We start from the raw sequence: 26,069 nt of genomic DNA, 5'->3' as shown, positions 1-26,069 counted from the left end.
CTCTGCAGCAATAGTTTAATCTGCCAATATAAGACAATCCTGTATTTTTCAAATGCTGAATTTTGGGGGGAAAAAACCCATCTTATCATCGGGTAAATGTAGTATTCCCCCCCATCCCTTCCTTCTCTTTTTCCACTTTTCTCCTAATCCTTAATGGAATCATTCATCAGTTTTCATTTGGCTTTGTCTTTAATCAATATTCATCTTTCACTGTTGTCCCTTCTACGAAGGTTGAATGGAAACCAATACCTCCACTTCGTTAATTGGATTTGGATGGGAATATTTTGATAAATCAAATGCAGAAATAATCCTTAGAATGTGAGTCTTTAATTGCCAATATTCACTTTTCCACATAATCACCAGCCAATGGGATACATTTCTGCCAACGGTGAACAAGTTTTCTGAAGCCGTCATGGAAGAAGTCGACACATTGTTTCTGCAACCACAGCCTCACAGTTCTCTCAACATCTTCATCAGACACATAATGATATCCCTGCAGATCGTCTTTCATTATCGGGAACAGATGGAAGCCAGATGGTGCTAAATCTGGACTATATGGAGGATGCCGTATGGTGGTGAGATTCAGTCTCTGAAGTTCTGTTGTGGTGGCACATTTATGAAATGTGTGGTTTGGCATTGTCATGCTGCAGGAAAACATTTCCCTTTTCCTTTCTGACCCTTGTTACCTGTCATTTCAGAGTTTGCAGCTCTGAATTTATTGTTGTTCCATCTTCAAGGAAATCAACGTGGATAACACCATCTACATCCCCAAATACTGTGGCCATGATTTTTCCAGCTGAGGGCTGCCCCTTGAATTTCTTTTTCTGGGTTGAGTCTTTGTGTCGATATTCCATAGACTGACGTTTCGTCTCCGGGTCATAATGGTGTAAAAACATTTCGTCTCCTGTCACTATTGAATGGATAAAGGCATCACCTTCACTCTCATAACGCAAGAGGAGTTGCAAGTCTGTGCACTTTCATTTCACGAGTCAGCATCTGGGGTACCCATCTTGCACAGATCTTCTGATAGCCAAGCAAAACAATAATGTGACCCTCACGTTCTTGTGAAATGCCAATTGTGATTGCAGTTTCTCTCTGAGTGATATAACGATCATCCTGAATCAATCTGTCAACATTTTGCTTGTGAAACTTGGTGATTGCTGTCACAGGATGTCCAACTCTTTGTCAAGCAGGTCAGATGTTCCCGGCTCAACATCTTTAAACTTACTTGCCCAATGCACAGCACTCACATCAACGCAATCACCATAAACTGCTTTCATTCTCTGATGAATCTCCTTTTGGGCGACACCTTCTGCTGTCAAGATTTCAATGACTGGTTGCTTAAATCATATTGACCGACCATCTGCACAGGGTTCCGTACTTTACACTGTAACAACACAATCATTCAATGCTAAGGCTTCCCGCTAACTGGAGCTGTAGAGAAGAGGCTATGGAACAAGCCAGAACTGCCGTATACCAATGCTACCAACTGTTGAAGAGTTATGAAGGGGGAGGCATTACTTTTCAGTCAACCCTCGTATCACATATGAACTGAAGTTGGCATAGAACATATCTTTGACTTCCTGTCTCTCTTACACCTTCACCGCTATTCTTGTCATATTGTTCTCTCAGCAGGTGGACTCCTCTCCTTCTGTGATCTAACTGACCTGCCACTCCATTCCGATCTCTCTCAGTCAGCCTTTTTAGTCTCTGAGGAAGAAACAGAACAGAATTCAGAAAGCTAGAAATAGTTTTTATATTATTGAGTGTTCCAATTGGTAGAACTTAGTATTTCACCTCCAAAAGGTATGTGCTGGACAAACAATCTCTCTCCTTGTAATTTAACAAATTTTTAAATTGAATTTGCCTTTTGATACAATAACAACTTGCATCCCTAGTGTTGGGAATTTAAATATTTCAGTGAAGCACACAAACTGCAGACATTATTGTATATGCATATTACATGTCCCGGCACATGAAAACGAGGACAAAGAATATGTACAACCCTTTGAAATGGGGGCAGCAGAGGAGATGGACAATAAAATACCACATGGTATTTCATGTTTACATAAAATCTTCTTTTTACACTTCAAGGAGTGGATGTTGGCCTGTTCCAAATCCAAAGGAAATTAACACAACTGTTGTCTCCATCTCTTCAATCACCATTCTATACTATCTTTTCCAGTAGCATTAAAATGTAAAGGCTGCCAAGGCAGATGCTCAGGTGGCATCTTTCGGATGTGATTATATTACTTCTTTGGTAGCGCCTAATCTGTTCTGTCATTGTTGTTTTCATGTGCAGTTGCTGGTTTTATGTCTTCACTCGCCACTCTCTCAATGTCAGTCCGAGAAGGGATCTCAGAATAATCATCTAAGCTGTTTCAATACTTTATTCCTCTTCTGCTAATTTGCAGATAGGCACAATTAAAAGACACTTGCACATAAGGTTTTGGCCACAGCCTTCACAGAAAAAAAGAAACACATGCCATTCATCCACACAAGCAAGCATCTCATGCACACATGACCCCAACTCCAGCTGATTGGGCCAGAATGCCGTTGGAAGAAAAGGAACACACACCATTTATTCACACAAACAAGCGTACCTCGGCACACATGAATGCCAACTCTGGCAGCTCAGACCAGAACGTCAGAATGCATTCTGAGCCGAGCTGCCAGAGTCTGAGGTCATGTGCGTGTGTATTTTTGTGCACGTAATGTGTTAGCTTGTGTGACTGAATGGTGTGTGTTTCTCTTTTTCCGGTGAAGGCTGTGGCTAAAAGCTTATGTGTAAGTGTCTCTACATTGTGCCTATCTGCATCCTAGCATTTCGTATTTACGGTAAGTAGCAACCTATCTTTTTGTACATTGTTAATAACAATAATAAGAGCCAGACTAGAAATTCAGTAATCAGATCGGTGGGTCAATTAAGAGATGAAAAAAATATTATAACAGAATGTCATATTGGGATACAAGCAGAGTAAATTTAGAATCTGAATAGTGAAATTGTAAGAAACTAATTTTAAAAACCTAGTACTGAAAACAACTGTTGTTAGTTGATCTGGACACAATGTCACAATGCTGCAAAAGGCTTGCAGAAAAGAAAATCTAGACACAGATGTTGTTGGAGCAAGGATGACAGTTACTACTACACTATACAGACTGTACAAGTGACAAATCTATGTAATGCCTTGTTATTTTGTACCTGCTACATAGCAAATAAGTCATTTATTTACAATTAATATGAAATAAAAATTGTAAATTAGTATTTTAATGATGATGTGTCTCAAGTTTAACAAATTAAGAGCCAATTACTGTGCAGTTATTGGCATGTGTCACATACTGTGATGTTTCATGATATAAAACACATGCAATTCCCAAAGGAACATTTCAGACTTATGATTTCAGTAGCAGAACCAAGTAGATAGCTTTCAGTGCTTGATTTTTCTCATCAGCATCCACAGCCACACTCCATGTCATTACACTTGATGAACATCTCGCACTGTTTCACTGTAGGATTAGTATCTGTAAGTGATCCATGAAATCATTTGTTTCTATGAATCTAATGGTGTAATTCATACACTGTAGTATGTTACTGCTGTGATATGTTTATTTGTTCTTTAAGACAGATGATTCTTCCCTCAGAACCTACTGTGAAAAAATATTTGTGTGTTTCTTGAGCAGCTCATCAAGAAATAACCTTCTACCTACCAATCTACATCCATACACGTACTCTGCAAGTCACCCTATAGTGCATTATGGAGGGTATAAGGTATGATGCATGATGGAGTGTATCTTATGCTCATACCTTCGTTAGCAGCCAACAGTGGGGAATCGAGTCAAATGCTACCTGAAAATTTGTGAATATGGAATCTGCCTGTTGCCCTTCATCCATGGGTCACATGACATCATGTGAGAAAATGGCAAGCTAAGTTCTGAACAATCTACTCTTTTTAGATGCGCACTGATTTGTGGACAGAAGCTCTTCTGTCTCAAAGAAATTTATTATATTTGAACTGAGAACATATTCAAGAATTCTGAAGCAAACCAATGATAAGGACATCAGTCTGTAATTTTGTGGGCTTGCTCTTTTACCCTTCTTATATACAGGAGTCACCTGCACTTTTTTCCAGTCACTTGAGACTTTGCGCTGGGCCAGTGTCGTAGAGTACTCTATGTAAAACCTAACTGGGATTCCACATGCACCTGGCAACTTACCCCTTTGTTCACAACTCTTTCAGCTGCTTCCCTTTGGCAGGGATGCCTGTTACTATCTCCTCCATACGTGATTCTGTAAGATGGTCAAATAATGGTATGTTATTGCAATCCTCCTGTGGAATGATTTCTTCAATATCAGATTTAGAACTACGGCTTTCCTTCTGCCATCTTCTACTGCCACACCAGACTTGTCAAAGAGTTACTGGAGAGAAACTTCAACCTCGCTTAATGATTTTACGCAGGATCAGCACTTTCTTGATTTCTCTGCAAGATCTTTTGCTAAGGTATTATGGTGGTCATTGTTGTACGCTTCATGCATCAATCTTTTTACAGACACGTGAATTTCTACTAATTTTTAGATGCCATCATTCGAACTTTTTTTTTTTAACTGAGAGTGTAACCATCTCAGCTTCCTCAGCAGTTTCTGAATTTTGTTGTTAAACCACAGTGGATCTCGGTTCAAATGGCTCTGAGCACTATGGGACTCAACTGCTGTGGTCATCAGTCCCCTAGAACTTAGAACTTCTTAAACCTGACTAACCTAAGGACATCACACACACCCACGCCTGAGGCAGGATTCGAACCTGCGACCGTAGCAGCAGCGCGGCTCCGGACTGGAGCGCCTAGAACCGCACAGCCAGCGCGGCCGGCTAAAAGTGGATCTTTACCATCCATAATCAACTTACTCGGCACATTATTCTCCAGGGCATGATTTACAATCCATTTAAACTTTGCACCTCTACATCCGTCATACTGGAACTAAGTGAAGTCCATTTATTTTCTAAATGGGATGTCAACAACTACTTACCTGCTCTTTCTGGCAAAAACATTCTCCTAGCCTTCTTATAGGCTTATTCATTTTAGTAACCTTTGTAGTTGTGTTGACATCACGGTCACTAATCCATGTCTCTGTACTGACACCACTGACAAGATCAGACCCGTCTGAAGCTACAAGTTCTAAAATATGCCCATAGCATGTGGGCTGACGAACTAGCTGCTCAAACAGTTTTCAGAAAGTATGTTCAGAAGTACTCCACACGACTGCCTTTTTGTACCACCGGCAATGAATCCATAGATGTCCCACTTTATTCTCAGTAGGTTAAACTCGTTTGCAATGAATACCACATGATCTGGGTATGTCTGCACTGCTGAGTGTAGGATTTCTTTGAATGAGTTTCAAATTGTCATGGGAGAATTAGGTGGCTGGCAAAAGTATCTGATAATTAATTTTAGCTCACTTACACTAGTTACCAATTAGAAATTTTGTGTAAGTCATGTTGTATCTCCTAAAGTCACTCAACAATGACACCTTTCTGAAAACCACAGTATTATCAACAAACAGCATCAGATTGCTGCTCATCTTGTCTGTCAGATTATTTATGTGTAAAGAGAATTAGGTCAGGCCCTAAATTCAAGAGCCGACTGGTGTGGCCAAGTGGTTCTAGGTGCTTCAGTCTGGAACCGTGCAACCTCTATGGTCGCAGGTTCAAATCCTGCCCCGGGTGCGGATGTGTGTGATGTCCTTAGGTTAGTTAAGTTTACGTAGTTCTAAGTTCTGGGGGACTGATGACCTCAGATGTTAAGTCCCATAGTGCTCAGAGCCATTTTAACCTAAATTCAAGAAATTTGTTACAAACACTTCAGCAATTTACTGCTAAAATTTTGACAGTCTAAGTGTCTTTACTTTGTATGCAATCTGATTTTGCTATGTGCGTATTGACTGGTGAGCATTCATCCACGATTGTCAAACTATCATGTAGCCTAAAAAGCCCCATGTGCACTCCACACCTACCCAAGTAGCTGCTTACATTGTGTAGTGCACTCCTGACCTATCATGGGCAGTCCTACAATTCCCCATCCTATATCGCAGGTCCAGAAATCTGCTGCCAAAGCCATCACAGAATCAACAATGCCTTTGATTGAGACCTCAGCTTCAGTTCAAAAGACCTGATCAATTCTTGAAACAAAGCTGCGAACTGTGACACCCCATCCATCCTAGTAATAATAGCATGATAATTAACTATAAAAACACACACAAAAAGCTAAATACATAATATAAGGGGCATTCAAAAAGAAATGAGCCGAAGTATGGAATGCGCAAAACCAGTGACAGGAGGGTAATATCGTGGCGTGTGTAACGAGGGGTGGTTCCGACCAGAGTGTGGAAGTTCACAGCCTGTCAGTAGAGGGCACAGTTGCACGTAACGTGACTACACAGAGCTAGCAGTAGCATGCACCAATCATATAACACTGCCAGTCGCATTGCAAACAGTGACGAGGAGGCATCAAAAGAAGAGCAAAGAGGTGGTGTTCATTTTCTGACAGCGGAAGGAGTAGGAGGAACGGACATTCATCGACAAATGTCAAAAGTGTGAGGTGAACACTGCACGTCTCTTGCAAGGGTCAAGGCACGGCACAAGCGCTTCAGGGAAGGATGGGTGTCGTTAGCTGATGATGCACGGTCTGGAGCACCACACTGCACTAGTGATGACATCATCCAGCTGGTGGATGCACTCATTACCCAGGACCGCTGCCTGACAGTGAAAGCCATAGCTGCCGTGGTCGGATTGATCATCAGAAGTGTTCACAAGGAACGACTGCACATGTGCAAAGTGATTGCACAATGGGTGCCCCACAGTCTTCAACCACACCAGGAAGCATGTCGAATGGCCCTCTGTCTTGCTAATCTGCAGCACTAGGCCCTGGAAGGGAATGTGTTCCTGACACAAGAGGTGGCTGGAGATGAGTTACAGTGCCATCACTTTGAACCAGAATCAAAATGACTAAGTCTCCAGTGGAAGCATCCAGGGTAAAAAAAAAAACACCTAGGCCATCCACACGAGTGCAGGAAAGGTTATGCTGACATTCTTCTTTAGCCAAGATCGCCCCCTTCTCATTCACTTGCTGCAGCACGGGACAACAGTGAATGCACAGTGTTACTCGCAAACCTTGACCAACCTTCGCCAAGCAATCAAATGAAAAGGACCAGGCAATCTCACCCATGGTTGCCATTGCAGCCCCGAGAATTTTATGAGACAGCCATTCACCGCCTTGTGTCGCAGTGGACAAGTGTCTCAACAGCCAGGGTCAATACTTCTAACATACAAGTACTGTTTCAGTAATTATGTCTCCAGGTTTATATATAATACAGGGAAACGTTCCACATGGGAAAAATATATATATAAAAATAAAGATGCTTTAACTTACCAAACGAGAAAGCATTGGTATGTTGATAGACACAATAAAAAACACAAACACACACACAAATATTCAAGCCTTCGCAACCCCTGGTTGCTTCATCAGGAAAGATGGTTCCTGATGAGGCAACCAGGGGTTGCGAAAGCTTGAATACATATGTGTGTGTGTGTGTGTGTGTGTGTGTTTGTGTGTGTGTGTGCGCGCGCGTGTGCGTGCGTGCGTGCGCTTTCGTTTGGTAAGTTACAGCTTCTTTGTTTTTTATATATACACACACACACTTGACATTCTTCGCCTATAGTGGCATCTACATTAATATGAAAATAGAAGCAAAAATCTTCAAACAGCCAAGATCACTACAAGCTAACTTGCCATCTTTGGATCATATGCAATACATTCCAATGAATCTCGAATGTGTCACATCATAAAAATACACATTCTCGGAATGTCTTTTTACGATATGACATGGTCGAGATTCACTGAAATGTATTGCATAAGATCTGAAGATGGCAAGTTAGTTTGCAATCTAAATAAATACTGTAAAGTAGCTATCTTTGTTGTTTGAAGTTTTTTATGTCTATTTTCATTCTAAATATATATCTTACTACTTTTCTCAAATGTCACCAACAGACGCTGATGCCTTACTGAGCTGTGTGGCTGGCTGCTTAATAGAAATGACAACTATGCTACAGACTGCATAATCTACACTTTACAGTTACTAAAATGCGAGATTACACCTCTTAAATATAAAAACACACACTGGATTTAAAAAGTAAACTACAAAAAAACATAAAAAGCTAAGTATGTAACTTGCTGCTCTACTGGTGCATCATAGATAGCAGCTGGAAACTAACTAGGTTGAAATGAATGATCACTGGCTGCTCAAAACAAACAAATGACAACTGCAACACAGGCTGCACAACAATCTCCGTATTGACTCAGAACTTCTTGAACCGTCTTATACAAACAGAATTAAACCTCGAAAGCATTTAACAGCTCACCTGACTGTAATGATTCTGCCTCTGATAACCACCATGGAGTTGTTAGAAATACCTCCAAAAATGATTTCCTTACAATCACTACAATTGGTCTCTTACTATATCCTTTGACAAATGGATCGGTGTAATCAGTATTCCTCAGTTTATGTTCAGCCAAAATCTGGAAATAAAAAGTTTAGTATATGAGAATGACATTTTTACATATGAAATTTTCCTTCACTCTTCAATAAAAACACACACACACAACAACATACTTCAATACTTTCAACATAGACGAGTACTGTACCCCGTATTGCACCCACTTCAACTGAATATTATTACTGAAAAATGGTGGAGGTGGAGAGAGAGAAAGAGAGAGTTATAATAATAGCTTGGAAAATGATAAATTGTTAGTTTTCCCCCTTCCTGCCAAAAAATGTATTACTGTTACAGCATTATATTTTATGTAACATTTGCTTGTGCACAAGTTCCAGACGTTCAGCATTTAAAATACTAAGCTGATGATATATCACAGTTGATAGATTAGCAGATTAGCTTACACATGGAGGCAATGATAACAGCATATCACAGAGAACAGAGTGAGTTGTCCATTATGCTTTAAAGTAAACCAGCTTTTCAAAGGGTGTAACCAGGAAACTTCAGAATGACAGTGATACCTAGATGCAAATCATGTATTGTTAGTGTAAATAGTGACAAGATGTAGCATTGTGATATGATATGATGATAGTGTAACAAATGAAGAGTGCAGGGGACTTACAATTATTTGGATAAGTGAACAAAATGGCTGAGAGGCCAGACCACCACTCAACTTTAAAATGAAGAAGTAAGTTCATTTTAAAGATCAGTGTTAATCTCTCATCTCAATCATTGTCTACTGTTCATCTCCAACCTCTTGTTGTCGCAATAGTTCCCCAAACTGTGTTTGTATTTACATACCCACAAGATCAAATGGTTAACAAATATTATTTCAATAAAAGTGAGCAGACCTGCATCAGTGGGGAAATAACCGACACTCATGGCTGGTGAACAATTTCACAACATTTACCTCTTAAAATCTGAAGAAAACAAAGAAAGCTTCCAGTATGTCTTCAAGCAAAAATTTCAAAATTCAGTGGATAAAAAGCTTGCAGAAACAATGGTTTCAACTGCATAAGAGGCTGGTGGCTCAAATTAAAATAAAGGTCAACTAGGAAACTTTTGTGATAAAACTCGAAATTTACTTCAACTGAGAAGGGAAATTATAATTTAATCTGATGTGACGTTATGGAGTATCTGAACTATGTAAAATACTGAGAAAATATATGAAGGCTGATTTAAAGAAAAACAATGAGGTCATTCTAAAATCCAACTCTCCCTGAGCATACCCTTCCCTTCTCTACTCAAACCCCTCCCCCTCTCCCCAAGGACAGTCTCCAGATGCTGCATGCAGTACACTGAAGCCCTGTCCCATCCCTACCACCCTACACATCCTCATAGGCAGCACCAATATCCTCTCCCACATCTACTCTGCTATCCCTTCTCCTTCGCACCCCACGCTACTTCTGCACCTCAGCAAATGTTGCTGCTTACCTCAGAAGCAGTTGCTGTCAGGATTAGCACCTGGAGACAACAGTGGCTGCGTGTGTGTGTGTGTGTGTGTGTGTGTGTGTGTGTGTGTGTGAATGAGAGTTTTCTATGTTGGATGAAGGACTTAGTTCAATAGCTGACCATATCTAGCATTCTTTTTCATTGTGCTTGTCTGCAACTCTACTTGGTGAGTAGCAATCTATCCTTTCCATATTGTTGTTACCCTCAGACATACAATCATATGTATGAGCAACTATAATATTCTGGCCAACTACACTGTACTGTTGCTGCAGCCCTGTTGGAGACTCAACAGCATGTTGAGTGGTCACTTTAACTCCTTCCTTTATTTGTATTCACTCTAGCTCTTTTTAATATCAACTATATAAACAACTGTGTTGCCTCCTCTTGACACTGAGGTCAATGCTTTTCTCTCAAATTCTACATGAAAATTTCTCCCAGTTATTGAGCTTATCCTCATTATTCAGGAATCATTGCTGGGCAGTGGTTTTGAAGTAAAAATAAGCATTAATGTAACACACCCCATGTGTTACATTTGATAATATGGACCAATCCTTTTAAACTGTTAGTCTGATTATAAATGGCCTTCCACAAAAACACTAACAGCTGTCTAAAGCGCAGATAATCCATGGACATTTTTGTATGCAATAATCTCTTGACTATACAGACTTTAAGAATAACAAACAGCTTGCATACAGTTTACTCAACATGCAGACGACAGTTGTTGCTTGTCAGTTAACTGGAGACACTGCAAGTTTGGTGTTCAGAGATACCCAGAATCCCCACAAAACTATGTCCCACAGTGAACAGAATCATTTATCAAATACGAAAGCACATTCTTGAATGGAAGCCAACACTTACAAGTGAAAATAATTTTATTACATGAGCAAGACAAAAGAACATATGGGTTTGAATTGCCTACCGAACAAAGTGCCCTCCTTTTTACACATAACATCAAAACTTTCAGAATAATAATCATAGCAAGAAGTTTCTGAAATCTTTTAGAAGTCAATATTAAATAAAAAATGGTACTAAGAGGGGGGTTGGATCAAACTTGGGATCAATTCTAAATCACCCAGTAACTAAGTGCTACCCCACATCCAATGACAAACAGGCTTTGTTGATATGTCTACATTTTTAGATGTTGCTTTAAAAAACCACACAAATTTGACAGGTTGATAGATAAAATGGAGTTACTTACCTCTACCAACTTTATCCATGGGAAATCAGCTAAAAACTGTTTGAAATCTAAATCTTCATGGCCTTCCTTGATAACATCCCTGAGGTAATGTTCAAAAAGCCTGAAAACAAACCATATGTTCTTTAATTCAATATAAACAGATGAGAGGCTTGCTTTCTGACACACAATAAAGTTTCATAGCACATGATATCTCTGAAAAACGATGCAAATCATCAACATGTCTATCAATAAACCATAAACATATTTCAATATGTGGTAACAAAACAGTTACAGTTCAATTTACACTCATATTAAAATGTGGCAATGCTTATAGTTATCATCCAAAACAAATTTAAAAAAATCCTTTAAAAGATAATTGGTAGTATGCCATAAGCTTATTGATAATTTTTCACTGTAATTGAGGGTTTCATTGCTTAAGCTGCAAAAACCAACAGACCAGCCAAAGAATTATAGACCAATCGTAGCTCAGCACCATATACAAGTGGCTTGAGAGGCTTCTACACAACAGATTGAGCCTAAGATACTGGAATCAATGCCAGATGAGCAAGCAGGGTTTCAACCTGCAAGAGGCTACAAAGACCAAGTACCCTCTCTGACAACTCATATAAAGGCAATCTACCAAAAAAAACATTGATTTCTTTCAGAGATTTAAGTGCAGATCAAGATGCTGTTAGCAGACATGAGCTGTTATACAAACTATTCTGGATAATTCTATGCAGCTGTAACATCCTCCTCACTGATAATACGCTTGCAGAGACAACTTTTAAAGTGGTTACCAAGGCAAGAATTAGCTCCAACAAAATATTAAACATCAGGCTGTCACATGGCTTAGCTTTCCTTCAGTCTTTATATTTCTGACATGACAAATACAAAATCCAGGAAGGTCGGCTATGGAGAAAACTGGGCTGTAGTTGCACAACTTGAATCATTAGATGCCACCAAAAACAGTTTGAGCTGTGAGAGATAGCTGCTGAGTGACTATTTTCACTAATGGAGATGGTAGCTAAACACAACTAAGATGGAAGTATAGTGCTTCCACTTTAGTAACAGTCCAGCCAGAAGAGAACTTAATGTCAACTTTCAACAGCTATCCTAAATATCTACAAGTCTCTCTCTCTCTCTCTCTCTCTCTCTCTCTCCTCTCTCTCTCTCTCTCTCTAAGAGGAGCACCTGACAGACTGCAGGTAAAATTAGGACAAATGTTAACATCATCCATAACCTGTCCAGCACCTCTTGTGGTGCCAAGGCAAATACGATTCACACATCAGTAGCTGAGCTCGTCTAATTGGTGGTGGAATACTGCGCCCCTGCACAGATTAACAGTTTGTACATTGATGTGGTACTAAGTGACACTATGTACACTATCAATGGCACAATAAAATCCTGCCCTGTCATGTGGCTGTCCTCCTTGAGCCACATATCACTGCCAGAGATATGGCATAAAAATGCCCTCCTTAGAGAGTACCACAAGATTATTCAGAACACTCAGTTACCGACACATAATGACGTAGCTGACCTAGATCACAGGAGTCAGATATCAAGAATATCACCAACAGTTACTGCTACAGAAGTGATAAAGTCAAAATTCGACTATCGCAATGAATGGAAACAACACTGGCAAGAGCACTGGCTACTAAAATGTCAAATTTTCATTATTACAAAAGAGCCTCGTGGTTTAAACCGATCACGCAAAATATGGACAACATTATACCAAATACGTACTGGTCTATGGTAGAAGTGCCAACACCCTCCATAAAATTGGAAAGAGAGCATCTCCAAAATGTGACTGCAGAAACAAAAACCAAACAACCCCATAAACAGTGGAAGACTGTCAAATCGGGCCTACAAGGGATTCTTCACCAATTTCCTTGCATCAACAGGAGGCGACTGAATATATCTGGTGCTTGGATGTTAATTTGTAACCGAGTTCGTACATAATGTGTACATCGGCATATGAACTGTGCTATGTTTATTGTTGTCTGAATGTATATGCATCACAATGCACACCGTATTATAAATGAATAAATAAAATGAACCATCAGAAAAACATGTAGTTTTCAATGTATATCTCATCACACAAGCAAAGCACAATGCTAATGTGTTATAACCACTACCCACATTGTGAAGAAAAGGAAAAAAATGAAGGGGGAAACAAGGATAATGTGAGGTGGGGGTGGGGGGGGGGGGGGGGGCGGGAGGAGGAATAAAAAGAGCCAACATTGACATGAAAATGGTATCACAAGAAATAAAAATTTTCAAATACTCTGAAATATACTATGTTATACAAAAATGAGTTACTTTATTAATATTTTTCAGAGCATCACTGTTAAAGGTACAAAATACACTGTCTGAGCAAAAAAGTGAAGTATCCAGAAGGGCAGGAGGAAACAAAATGAAACATCATGGGTTGAAAAGGTTATTACAGTCATATTTCAGTCACAACAAAACTGAGTCCAATTTGCAAATAACTTGGCTGTATCAGACCATTTATCATTATGACACTGCACTGTATCTAGTCTGGTTAAATGCACTGAATTGGTTGGGAAGTGTATCAAAGTCCTGAGGCAACCTGGCCCACAACTGTTGTAACTGGTACCCTGGATATTGGCACTGGAAGGGAGCTGATGTCCAATTTGTTTCTCACATCTTCTATTGAAAAAAGATCTGGGAACCTCATTTGCCACGGGAGTACCTCAAAATCATGCAGGGAATACCTCAACATCATGCAGGGAGTTCAGAGAGGCATGTGCAATGTGTGACACGGGACTGTCCTACTAAAAAATGGCACCGCAATACTGTTAGATGAGAGGTTACACATGAGGACGCAAGACATCTGTAACATATCATTGTGCCCCCCCCCCCCCCCTTTTTGAGTCATCAGTCTTCTGACTAGTCTGATGCAGCCCGCCACGAATTCCTCTCCTGTGCCAATCTTTTCATCTCAGAGTAGCACTTGCAACATACATCCTCAATTATTTGCTGGATGTATTCCAACCTCTGTCTTCCTCTACAGTTTTTACCCTCTACAACTCCCACTAGTACCACGGAAGTTATTCCCTTATGTCTAAACAGATGTCCTATCACCCCGTGTCTTCTCCTGGTCGGCTTTTTCCGCATATTCCTTTCCTCTCCACTCCTGTGCAGAACCTCCTCATTTTTTACCTTAAAAGTCCACCCAATTTTCAATATTCGTCTGTAGCAGCTCATCTCAAATGCTTCGATTCTCTTCTGTTCCAGTTTTTCCACAGTCCATGTTTCACTAAGATACAATGCTGTGCTCCAAATGTACATCTTCATCTTCAGAAATTTCTTCTTCGAATTAAGGCCTACGTTTGGTACTTCTAGATGTTTCTTGGCCAGGAACATACTTTTTGCCAGTGCTAGTCTGCTTTTGATCTCCTTCTTTATCTGTTCGTCAGGGGTTATTTTTCTGCCTCGGTAGCAGAACTCCTTAACTTCATGACCATAAACCCTGATGTTAAGTTTCTTGCTCTTTTCATTTTTGCTACATCTAATTACTTTCGCCTTTCTTCAATTAACTCTCAATCCATATTCTGTACTCACTATACTGTACATTCCATTCAGCAGATCATGTAATTCTTCTTCACTTTCACTTTCACTGTGCCTTAGAGTTCCCACAGACACTAGCTGCTGTGACCAGAGGCCATACTCAAAAAGTCCCTGTACCTAGGCGACACGACTAACACCACAGTGCCTGTCCAAAACATTGGAAGAAACGGATCTCTTCCTAAGTTGCTGCCACAGTCGCAGACAATGGTCATCTGGGGTACTGCAGAATCGTGATTCAATGCTGAATGCAATGTGACACCATTCATTGGTAGTCCATGCTTCATGGTACCACTCCACACAGGATGGTTATTCCCAGTCCGGCTAGTGCTAGTCTCCAACCAATGATGCAGGATAACACAGGATGTTGCTGGGAGTCCATTACATGTTATCAGATAGCAGGCATAGATGGGAAAGGGTTACATTGTGCTTGTTGTACGATATCCGTGGTCCTTCCTTGCGGTGTTCAGATGTTCTCTCACATCACCATGCAGTCCAACACCAGACCACTGTCAGATTCGAATGCACCACAAATCTGGATACTGCACAATTTGACCAGCTGGCTGAATGGAGACCCACAATGAGGCCCTATCCAAACTCTGTCAATTGCTCATAATGCTGTCTCGCCTGACTATGCAGCATCTTCGTGTCTTCACAGTGCTCACACATCTTGTGCTGTTCAAGCCCTTATGTACCCTACCAGGTATGGCAACAACACTTAACATAAACACCACCAATGCAGTGTGGTGACCATTCTGCACATCACAGAGAACTGTGATCATTTACATAGTGCTCATAGTGTGTATGTGCATGAAGTTACATTGACATCTGACTGTATCTTCTGGGTGCTTCACTTTTTTGTCAGGCATCGCAGGGTTTAACAGACAAGACGTACTGATGTTAAATATGAAAGGCAGGGAGAAAGTAATCCTAGGTACAATAGTTCCTAGAATGAAGGAAAGAGATTAGTGTTTATTCTCACAGCGAGCAAGCTTGTATTGGACAAGGGCAAGAATAAAATTACCATGTTCTTTTTTTAAAGAAATCTTCCCAACATTCACAATCACCTCACTCAGTGGAATGCAATCTAGAAAGCTATTTAAAAATTTCATGTTCCAGGGCCCTGAAATGAAAAGTCAGGCTGGCAATGAGAATTAAATAGAATTATAGGATGTTCTCATATTCTTAATATAGTTCACCAGCACACATAATAGATAGTATCTGCACTGATGAAAATAATGCAAAAAATATATTGCTTGCAGCAAAAATATAACAGTACCTTATAAATGTAGAACAACAATATATTTGAAATGCAAAGTCCATTATGTTTAATATCACTTTTGTACATTTCTTTAATAACTCGAAATCCACACATTCCAATGACAACATGTCTGAGTACACAATTAGAGCAAATTAAATTTGCAACCAAACAGAAGGTCCTATTTATTTTTTGTTTAGGACTAACAGTTTGTGTGAAGAGATCTGAAGAATATTGGAAACCTCACGGAACGCACATGCGCTGTAGCTTAAGTACTTTTCGTAGGCCAGTTTGAGGTAGTTTTTCGACTTGATAGTCAACTTCCTCTACACTACTGTGGTACGTTGTTAACAATGACAATGGATAATACAGAAAATAAGTGTTCTATCTAGGAAACCATTCGGAATAGGGCACATGTCCAAAGGAATATGAAAAATATGCACACTGAAATGACAGAAAAATGTTCAAGATTAGATGCACAGAATGCGTAACTAATGAGAAAAGAAATATGAGGCACAACAAAGAATGGACCAGTTGATAGGATACATTCTGAGACATCAATAAATCATCAATTTAGTATTAGAGGGAAGTGTGAGAGGCAAAAATTATAGAGGTATACCAAGATAGGAATACAGTAAGCAGTTTCAAATGGATGTAGCTTGCAGCAGTTATTCATAGATGAAGAGGCTTGTACAGGATCGAGAAATGTGGAGAGTTGCATTAAACAAGTGTTTGGACTGAAGACCACAACAACAACACATATAAAATTACAGTTAATCTTTCCAAATGAAAATGCCATCTTTTAGAATCACAAATCTGAGGGAGTAGGGTCATCACTAAAAACTGTTTTTCACAGTTGAAGTGTTCAGCTACTGTTTATATTGTACAGTGTCCCAAATGGTACTTTACAATTTCAATGTCATATAACTCAACTTCTAATTAACTTAGAGAAAAAAGTAACGTTTGTCTGATTCACCAACTCAAAGCTTTTTTATGTAAGGTAATTGTGCTAATCCACCGTGTTACCACTTGTCTTGTACCAGCATCACTACCATCGCTGCCACAACATTTTGTGAGGCACCGATGCGAGCCATCGCTATTAGTTCAGCCCCTTGCCTCACCACGTTTCAGGCAGATAAACAGCTTGTCTTAACTACTGATCCTCCTAGTCTGTTCTAGGAGCTGTGTAGACCTATTTCAATCCTAACAATTTGGAACACCCAACAGCATGAAGTGTTAAGGTTGATGGCTGGTTGTGTGAATATGCTTCATGTACAATGTATCACCCTGATGCATGTATGTCAACTTTACTTAGTAATTTCTGGTCACCATTCTTAAAGTTAGCTACTTTTGTGGTCCTGCCATGTAGTACCAAGGAGCTGTGCCATTGGACTTCTACACACTGTTGCAATGTGTGGGCACTGGAAGAGAGCTCCAATCTGTCAATGCTACTAAATGATGCAAATAGTATTACGTCAACTGTTCTGTGTTTTACGCTCAATGTTTTTCTTGTACAGCCTCAGTTACAATAATGGGTGAAGCAATCTATCTTTAGTATTAACTCTTGACAGATTGCAACACTTATGTGTATTGCTTTGACAATAGCCATAGAAACAATGACAGCTCTTGTAATGATCTTTCAATTGTTTAAGATTGTTTGCATTATTTCACTCATCTTTTTGTTTCTGGACCTTCAAGGCACAGCCCAGCCATGACGTCCAAAGAACAAGCATGCCTCCACAGCAGGTGGAGACTCACAATTGCTGTTGCAACTTGCCAATGACCAGAACTGGCAGTTTACAGATCCCATCTGTACGTATGTTAATAATATCTCCTACACTGGGGTGTCCCGACATTTACAAACTGCCTAAACTATGTTTTCAGTTATCACAAACATCTTTCATCGGCCTGGGAGCATAAAGGTGGAACTTGTTATTCTGAAGAATTCCATATTACACAACGTTTTTGCCTTCAAGATGTTCAACATGCTGCAGAAGGTTTATTCCCAAAGTGAGAAGGAGGCCCTCATTATTAATTAAGTGATCAAGAACTATCATGTATTTTTATATAGTGTGAAATTTCACACAGTCATAGACCACAAGCCACTGTCTCCCTCTTTAGCCTAGAAGTGCACCTGTCAGACAAGACAGTGTACAGACTGCAATGGTACAGCCTGTTCCTCCGCTATTACCATTAAGAGATTCATTTGCACCTAATACACTCCTGGAAATTGAAATAAGAAAACCGTGAATTCATTGTCCCAGGAAGGGGAAACTTTATTGACACATTCCTGGGGTCAGATACATCACATGATCACACTGACAGAACCACAGGCACATAGACACAGGCAACAGAGCATGCACAATGTCGGCACTAGTACAGTGTATATCCACCTTTCGCAGCAATGCAGGCTGCTATGCTCCCATGGAGACGATCGTAGAGATGCTGGATGTAGTCCTGTGGAACGGCTTGCCATGCCATTTCCACCTGGCGCCTCAGTTGGACCAGCGTTCGTGCTGGACGTGCAGACCGCGTGAGACGACGCTTCATCCAGTCCCAAACATGCTCAATGGGGGACAGATCCGGAGATCTTGCTGGCCAGGGTAGTTGACTTACACCTTCTAGAGCACGTTGGGTGGCACGGGATACATGCGGACGTGCATTGTCCTGTTGGAACAGCAAGTTCCCTTGCCGGTCTAGGAATGGTAGAACGATGGGTTCGATGACTGTATGTACCGTGCACTATTCAGTGTCCCCTCGACGATCACCAGTGGTGTACGGCCGGTGTAGGAGATCGCTCCGCACACCATGATGCCGGGTGTTGGCCCTGTGTGCCTCGGTCGTATGCAGTCCTGATTGTGGCGCTCACCTGCACGGCGCCAAACACGCATACGACCATCATTGGCACCAAGGCAGAAGCGACTCTCATCGCTGAAGACGACACGTCTCCATTCATCCCTCCATTCACGCCTGTCGCGACACCACTGGAGGCGGGCTGCACGATGTAGGGGCGTGAGCGGAAGACGGCCTAACGGTATGCGGGACCGTAGCCCAGCTTTATGGAGACGGTTGCGAATGGTCCTCGCCGATACCCCAGGAGCAACAGTGTCCCTAATTTGCTGGGAAGTGGCGGTGCGGTCCCCTACGGCACTGCGTAGGATCCTACGGTCTTGGTGTGCAGCCGTGCGTCGCTGCGGTCCGGTCCCAGGTCGACGGGCACGTGCACCTTCTGCCGACCACTGGCGACAACATCGATGTACTGTGGAGACCTCACGCCCCACGTGTTGAGCAATTCGGCGGTATGTCCACCCGGCCTCCCGCATGCCCACTATACGCCCTCGCTCAAAGTCCGTCAACTGCACATACGGTTCACGTCCACGCTGTTGCGGCATGCTACCAGTGTTAAAAACTGCGATGGAGCTCCGTATGCCACGGCAAACTGGCTGACACTGACGGCGGCGGTGCACAAATGCTGCGCAGCTAGCGCCATTCGACGGCCAACACCGCGGTTCCTGGTGTGTCCGCTGTGCCGTGCGTGTGATCATTGCTTGTACAGCCCTCTCGCAGTGTCCGGAGCAAGTATGGTGGGTCTGACACACCGGTGTCAATGTGTTCTTTTTTCCATTTCCAGGAGTGTAGTTCAGCATTCCAACATGGATCCTATCTCGTGTCTTCCTATTGGTCCTCACCCCAGCTTCAACCTGGAAGAAACTCTTTGCTTTTATCTTGACGAGGAAACTCAGCAGGCAGTGGACAGCTTACCTATTATGAGGATACATTTCACTCATGTTATCAGCACAGATATTGTTCTCCACCAGGTGCGGCAACATATCCAGCGGGGATGGCCAGAATGACCTCCAGCCCAGCCATTCGACCCTGTCCGTAATTAATTTGTGTCGTGCTACAGACTGACTCTCGTCAATAGTTATGACATGGATTTCGTGGGCCTCTTCTTGGATGCATTTTGGTGGCTCACCATTGATGCATACTCCCAGTTCCAATACATTATCAACTGCCACTCACCAACAACAGAGTCTACTGTGCATGCCCTCACCCAGAACCTCTCCACTAAAGGCCTCTTCCACCATACCCTGATTACGTACAACAGGTCCGCAATTCAAGTCTCATACATTTTAAGACTTTTGTGCACAGCACTACATCTACCACGACAGGCACGCCTGCTTCACCTGCAGTCCAACAGGGAGGCAGAATGCCTCATTCGGATCTTTAAAATGCAGGTGAAGAAGTACATCGAGGATGCCCTGGCAGAAGAGATGCTCACGTGTTTTCATAATTCATACAGGTCCATTCGTATTGGCGAGAAGAGCCTGGTGAGGTTGTTGCATGAGTGCCAGCCATGCACAGTGCAGCACCACCTGCAGCTAATCCCTCACATGCCTTGTACACCTCACTCACTGTGCTATGAGCCAGAGACCCCCACCTGGGACTATGCTTTCGGATGCTGTGATTGTTGGAATCTGGTTGTCTTCCAAGGACAGTGGGTTCAGCATGTCTTCATGTGGCAAACGGATGACAAGCTCCTGGTCCACCTCCACAACTAATTACAACCTTGGTGGACCACCTCCACTGCCTCCATCGAGTTACACGAGATTGGAGTTGTAAAGTCAAACAATCCAGGACAGCATTTAATAATATTATGAAAAGGAATGTTGCTACTCTCCATATAGCGGAGATGCTGAGTCGCAGATAGGCACAACAAAAAGACTGCTTTTGGCCACCAAGGCCTTTGTCAAAAATAGACAAAAACAAAATACACACACACACACACACACACACACACACACACACACACACACACACACGACTGCAGTCTCTGGCAACTGAAGCAGGATGGCTTCACTTGCCAGAGACTGGAGTGGTCTGTGTGTGTGTGTGTGTGTGTGTGTGTGTGTGTGTGTGTGTGTGTGTGTGCATCATCTACTTTTTACAATGACCTTGCTGACCGAAAGCTTATTTGTGACAATATTTTTGTTGTGCCTATCTGCGATTCAGCATCTTCGCTATATGGTGAGTAGCTTTCCTTTTCATAATATTGCTGAAGTTGTAAAGTACCATTTTGGAACTTCCTGCACTTTGTGTGTAACTTTTATGCTAATATACCGACACGTGCACAACATAATTGTCCTACTAGAATGGAGAGGTTAATGTATCTATGACCAATACTTTCTACTACATTAAGAGTGCTTCGTATTTCCAGAATTCACGCACTTGTACATTCTCAAAATAGTTAGTAAATTTTCACCTCCTGTCAACTTCCAAGATACTATCATAGACATTTATAATAGAACACAGCATACCAGCTCTTTATAACAGAATGCAGAATGCCAGCTCAGAACGCTAGACGAGAACAGCACATTAATATAAAAATTACTTTTCCTTTTATTTTTTCCTTCTTCGTAAAATTGTTCTGAGTTATAGACCAGTCATATTATAAAATTATGTACTACAGTTTCAACAACTGTTACAGGTGGTCTTCAGCAGGGTGGTACTACCTGACAATGCAACTTTAATACACTATTTTCACTCTTGCACCTACTGTTTCGTAAGATGAGCAAAATGAAATTTGTAATTTGTTATCTGACTGGTTGCGAGAAGTGGAGGGAAAGGAGTGGATACCTTCATGGACTACAATTTAAGTTGCAATCTTACTGACTGAAATATGTAAATGTAAATAAATAGAATAACCATGATAGAACATGCTCCATAATAGGCATTCACACATAATAAAGATAGTTCTAATTCTCAAAATGACCTTCCTACTCAATTTTACCAAAACACACAACTAAGTACACTTGCTCATTTATATATCAAGTTAGTATGTAATTTTCCTTTAATTAAATGGTTTCCTTTTTTAAAATTCTTACCAATAAAATAGGAGAATTTTCTACCTTCCCAAACTACTTGTGTGATACTACTGCCATGATGTTTGCTGCTTGTATATGATCATCTCTCCCCCACAAACCATGGATATTAATGTGGTGGGGTGGTTTGCATGCATATAAAGATAGCTGTACTGTATGAGCAACCACATCGGAGGAGTACCTATGATGAGAGCAGACTAACATATGGTTCCTGAAGATGGGCAACAGACTTTTAATCATTGCAGGGACTACGATCTGGTTGGTTGACTGATCTTGCACATTTTGCCACCATGCCCTTGCTATATCGATATTGTAAATGGCTGAAAACAAACGGAAATTACAGCTCCTATACTTTCCGAAAAGATGCATCTCGTCTGCATTATTTAACGATGATGGCATCAGACTAGGTAAAATATTCTAGAGGTTTTCACAGTCTTGAGTTCAAAGCAGTGGTTAAGAGAGTTGCATATTTTAAATTAGGATGGAGAGCTGCACCAAACCAGTCTTCAGCCTGAAAATCAAAATTCATGGCATTCTTATGCTGTATTCACGTATATAAACATGATTGCGTTTATGAGAATTTGTTGGCGGTGTGGACAAAGAAATACTTTAAATGTTGTGTCTGGAATGAGCAAAAACTGATATCTGCTTCTCCAAGCATAAATATGCCTGCTTTGGTGTTTTTCCCAAAAAAAACTGCAGGGTAAAAATGTCGACTGCATATTTAAAGCCAAAAATTTTACATTAAAATGTTTATTTCTCTCTTGTACACATAATCTGCTTACGTTCCAAATGACGCCAAATTACTTTGAATGACAGCATATAGGTTGTCACAGCAATTTGAACCGAATTTGTGTGTGCAACAATAAGAAGCTGATTCAGTAACGGAATTAATGTGTCTAAGATGCAGAAGGATGCTTCTTACAATTGAATATATATTTACGTATCTGTACGGTGTCATAATCAGTGTGCGCGACTGCTGCTGCTGCTGCTGCTATCTGTACTGCATGCTTCTGCCATGGTGCTAACTCGTGTGGGAGTGATAGCCTCTTGTATGCAATCTGCAAGTTCCACAATGGTGCCCAGTGAGATCTCCATTTGGGATACTATAATTGTCCTAGCTTGTGGTGGTAGGCTCCATATTGTACGTAACAGGTTGTCAGGAACAGTACCGATGTCCACCTTGACCCTCAAGTGCTGAAGGTGGCTTACAATCCCAATGTTTTCTTGTGTGAGTACCTGTCGGATGGGGGCTTCTTGTGAAGTGGCCTTTGGATGAGTCCAATTTTTAGCTTCCAATAAGATGCTTCCACCAGCAGCGCAATTATAACATCCTGATCTTCCATGGCACATTGATGGAAAAGTTGGCTCAATAATAAGGAAAAACATGTTGAATCAGCAGTAATTCCAGAATAATGAATATCTGCCTGCACTTGAGCGAAATACAGTACAGGATCGCATGGCCAGAACGGTGGCTAAGCTCAATACTCTGGATTCTTCTTACATCTTGTAATTGTCTTCTTGTGTAGTTCTTTAGGTTTGGATCATGTAGGAGTCACCAGTTGTCTGAAGAGTTGTGATTAGGACTGTTCAACTTTGTTATGCTTGTATCTTCCAAACTTATGAACAGTTTGGAAATGCTTTACACAAGTTAAAAGGCTGAAACAGTTAATGATGAGTCCGGAATCATGCTATATGTAACTATGTGCAGTCCCTCCAAGAGTGAGTGAAAAATAAGGAATAAAGAGCACTGTCACTGCAACATCATCTGTGGTGGCATGCGCATTTCCACTTGACAAACTTGATGACAACACTCAACAGACAACGGCAAATTATCATGACATGTCGCTAAGATCTTTCGTATATGTAAATTATTCTTTTTTTTGCAAGAATTTCTTTCAGAATTCCTTCTTTTTGTATTAACATATTTTTCAGGATTGTTATCCTCTACAATGAATACAAAATTGTGTATTAAGACACTGCTGTTGTCATGAGGACACTCCTGTTAAAACCTTTCTGCATGTACTGAAGCAGTAGATGAGTATGAATTCGAGGATCAACAGCAATTATTAAATTAGTATTATTATAGAACATGACTCTGAATATGTTAAGTAAAACAGGATTAGCATATATCATGCAGATGTTTAACTGTATTTTTCTCATGGCAATCCATACTTTGTGCTCTTTAGCTAAGAGTAGAAACAGAATCATGTCAGTCAACTGAATTAAGATGTAATGAAGTTAAATCGTGTTGTTGTTGTTGTTGTTGTTGTTGTGGTCTTCAGTCCTGAGACTGGTTTGATGCAGCTCTCCATGCTACTCTATCCTGTGCAAGCCTCTTCTTCTCCCAGTACCCACTGCAGCCTACATCCTTCTGAATCTGAGAAGTGTATTCATTTCTTGGTCTCCCTCTACGATTTTTACCCTACACGCTGCCCTCCAATACTAATTGGTGATCCCTTGATGCCTCAGAACATGTCCTACCAACCAATCCCTTCTTCTAGTCAAGTTGTGCCACAAAATTCTCTTCTCCCCAATTCTATTCAATACCTCCGCATTAGTTATGTGATCTACCCATCTAATCTTCAGCATTCTTCTGTAGCACCACATTTCGAAAGCTTATATTCTCTTCTTGTCTAAACTATTTATCGTCAATGTTTCAGTTCCATACATGGCTACACTCCATACAAATACTTTCAGAAACGACTTCCTGACACTTAAATCAATACTCGATGTTAACAAATTTCTCTTCTTCAGAAACACTTTCCTTGCCATTGCCAGTCTACATTTTATATCCTCTGTACTTCGGCCATCATCAGTTATTTTGCTCCCCAAATAGCAAAACTCTTTTACTACTTTAAGTGTCTCATTTCCTAATATAATTCCCTCAGCATCACCAGACTTAATTCGACTACATTCCATTATCCTCATTTTGCTTTTGTTGATGTTCATCTTATACCCTCCTTTCAAGACACTGTCCATTCCGTTCAACTGCTCTTCCAAGTCCTTTGCTGTCTCTGACAGAATTACAATGTCATCGGCAAACCTCAAAGTTTTTATTTCTTCTCCATGGATTTTAATACCTACTCCGAACTTTTCTTTTGTTTCCTTTACTGCTTGCTCAATATACAGATTGAATAGCATCGGGGAGAGGCTACACCCCTGCCTCACTCCCTTCACAACCACTGCTTCCCTTTCATGCCCCTCGACTATTATAACTGCCATCTGGTTTCTGTAAAAATTGTAAATAGCCTTTCGCCCCCTGTATTTTACCCCTGCCACTTTCAGAATTTGAAAGAGAGTATTCCAGTCAACATTGTCAAAAGCTTTCTCTAAATCTACAAATGCTAGAAACGTAGGTTTGCCTTTCCTTAATCTTTCTTCTAATATAAGTCGTAGGGTCAGTATTGCCTCACGTGTTCCAACATTTCTACGGAATCCAAACTGATCTTCCCAGAGGTCAGCTTCTACCAGTTTTTCCATTTGTCTGTAAAGAATTCGCGTTAGTATTTTGCAGCTGTGACTTATCAGACTGATAGTTCGGCAATTTTCACATCTGTCAACACCTACTTTCTTTGGGATTGGAATTACTATATTCTTCTTGAAGTCTGAGGGAATTTCGCCTGTCTCACACATCTTACTCACCAGATGGTAGAGTTTTGTTAGGCCTGGCTCTCCCAAGGCTGTCAGTAGTTCTATTTCCATAATATTGTCCTCAAGAACATCGCCCCTGTATAGACCCCCTATATACTCCTTCCACCTTTCTGCCTTCCCTTCTTGGCTTAGAACTGGGTTTCCATCTGAGCTCTTGATATTCATGCAAGTGGTTCCCTTTTCCCCAAAGGTCTCTTTAATTTTCCTGTAGGCAGTATCTATCTTACCCCTCTTGAGATAAGCCTCTACATCCTTACATTTGTCCTCTAGCCATCCCTGCTTAGCCATTTTGCACTTCCTGCCGATCTCATTTTTGAGATGTTTGTAATCCTTTTTGCCTGCTTCACTTACTGCATTTTTGTATTTTCTCCTTTCATCAATTAAATTCAGTATCTCTTCTGTTACCCAAGGATTTCTACTAGCCCTCGTCTTTTTACTTACCTGATCCTCTGCTGCCTTCACTATTTCATTCCTCAAAGCTACCCATCCTTCTTCTACCGAATTTTTTCCCCCAT

General features: G+C 40.9%; 1 protein-coding gene across 2 annotated transcripts in view; it reads right to left on the bottom strand.

Moving 5' to 3' along the window:
• LOC126482366 (germinal-center associated nuclear protein-like) overlaps positions 1-26,069 on the bottom strand; it is a 166,238-nt gene that overhangs the window by 63,689 nt on the left and 76,480 nt on the right. For both annotated transcript variants that reach the window (XM_050106455.1, XM_050106462.1), the window contains exons 9-10: positions 11,194-11,293; positions 8,412-8,568 (exon numbers count right to left, since the gene is read on the bottom strand). In XM_050106455.1, coding sequence (XP_049962412.1) covers positions 8,412-8,568; positions 11,194-11,293 — 257 coding nt within the window. The remainder of the gene's footprint in view (positions 1-8,411; positions 8,569-11,193; positions 11,294-26,069) is intronic.

Source organism: Schistocerca serialis, chromosome 1 (genome assembly GCF_023864345.2).
Source record: "Schistocerca serialis cubense isolate TAMUIC-IGC-003099 chromosome 1, iqSchSeri2.2, whole genome shotgun sequence".
Classification (NCBI taxonomy): Eukaryota; Metazoa; Arthropoda; class Insecta; order Orthoptera; family Acrididae; genus Schistocerca; species Schistocerca serialis.
This window is presented reverse-complemented; position numbering and strand designations above follow the sequence as displayed.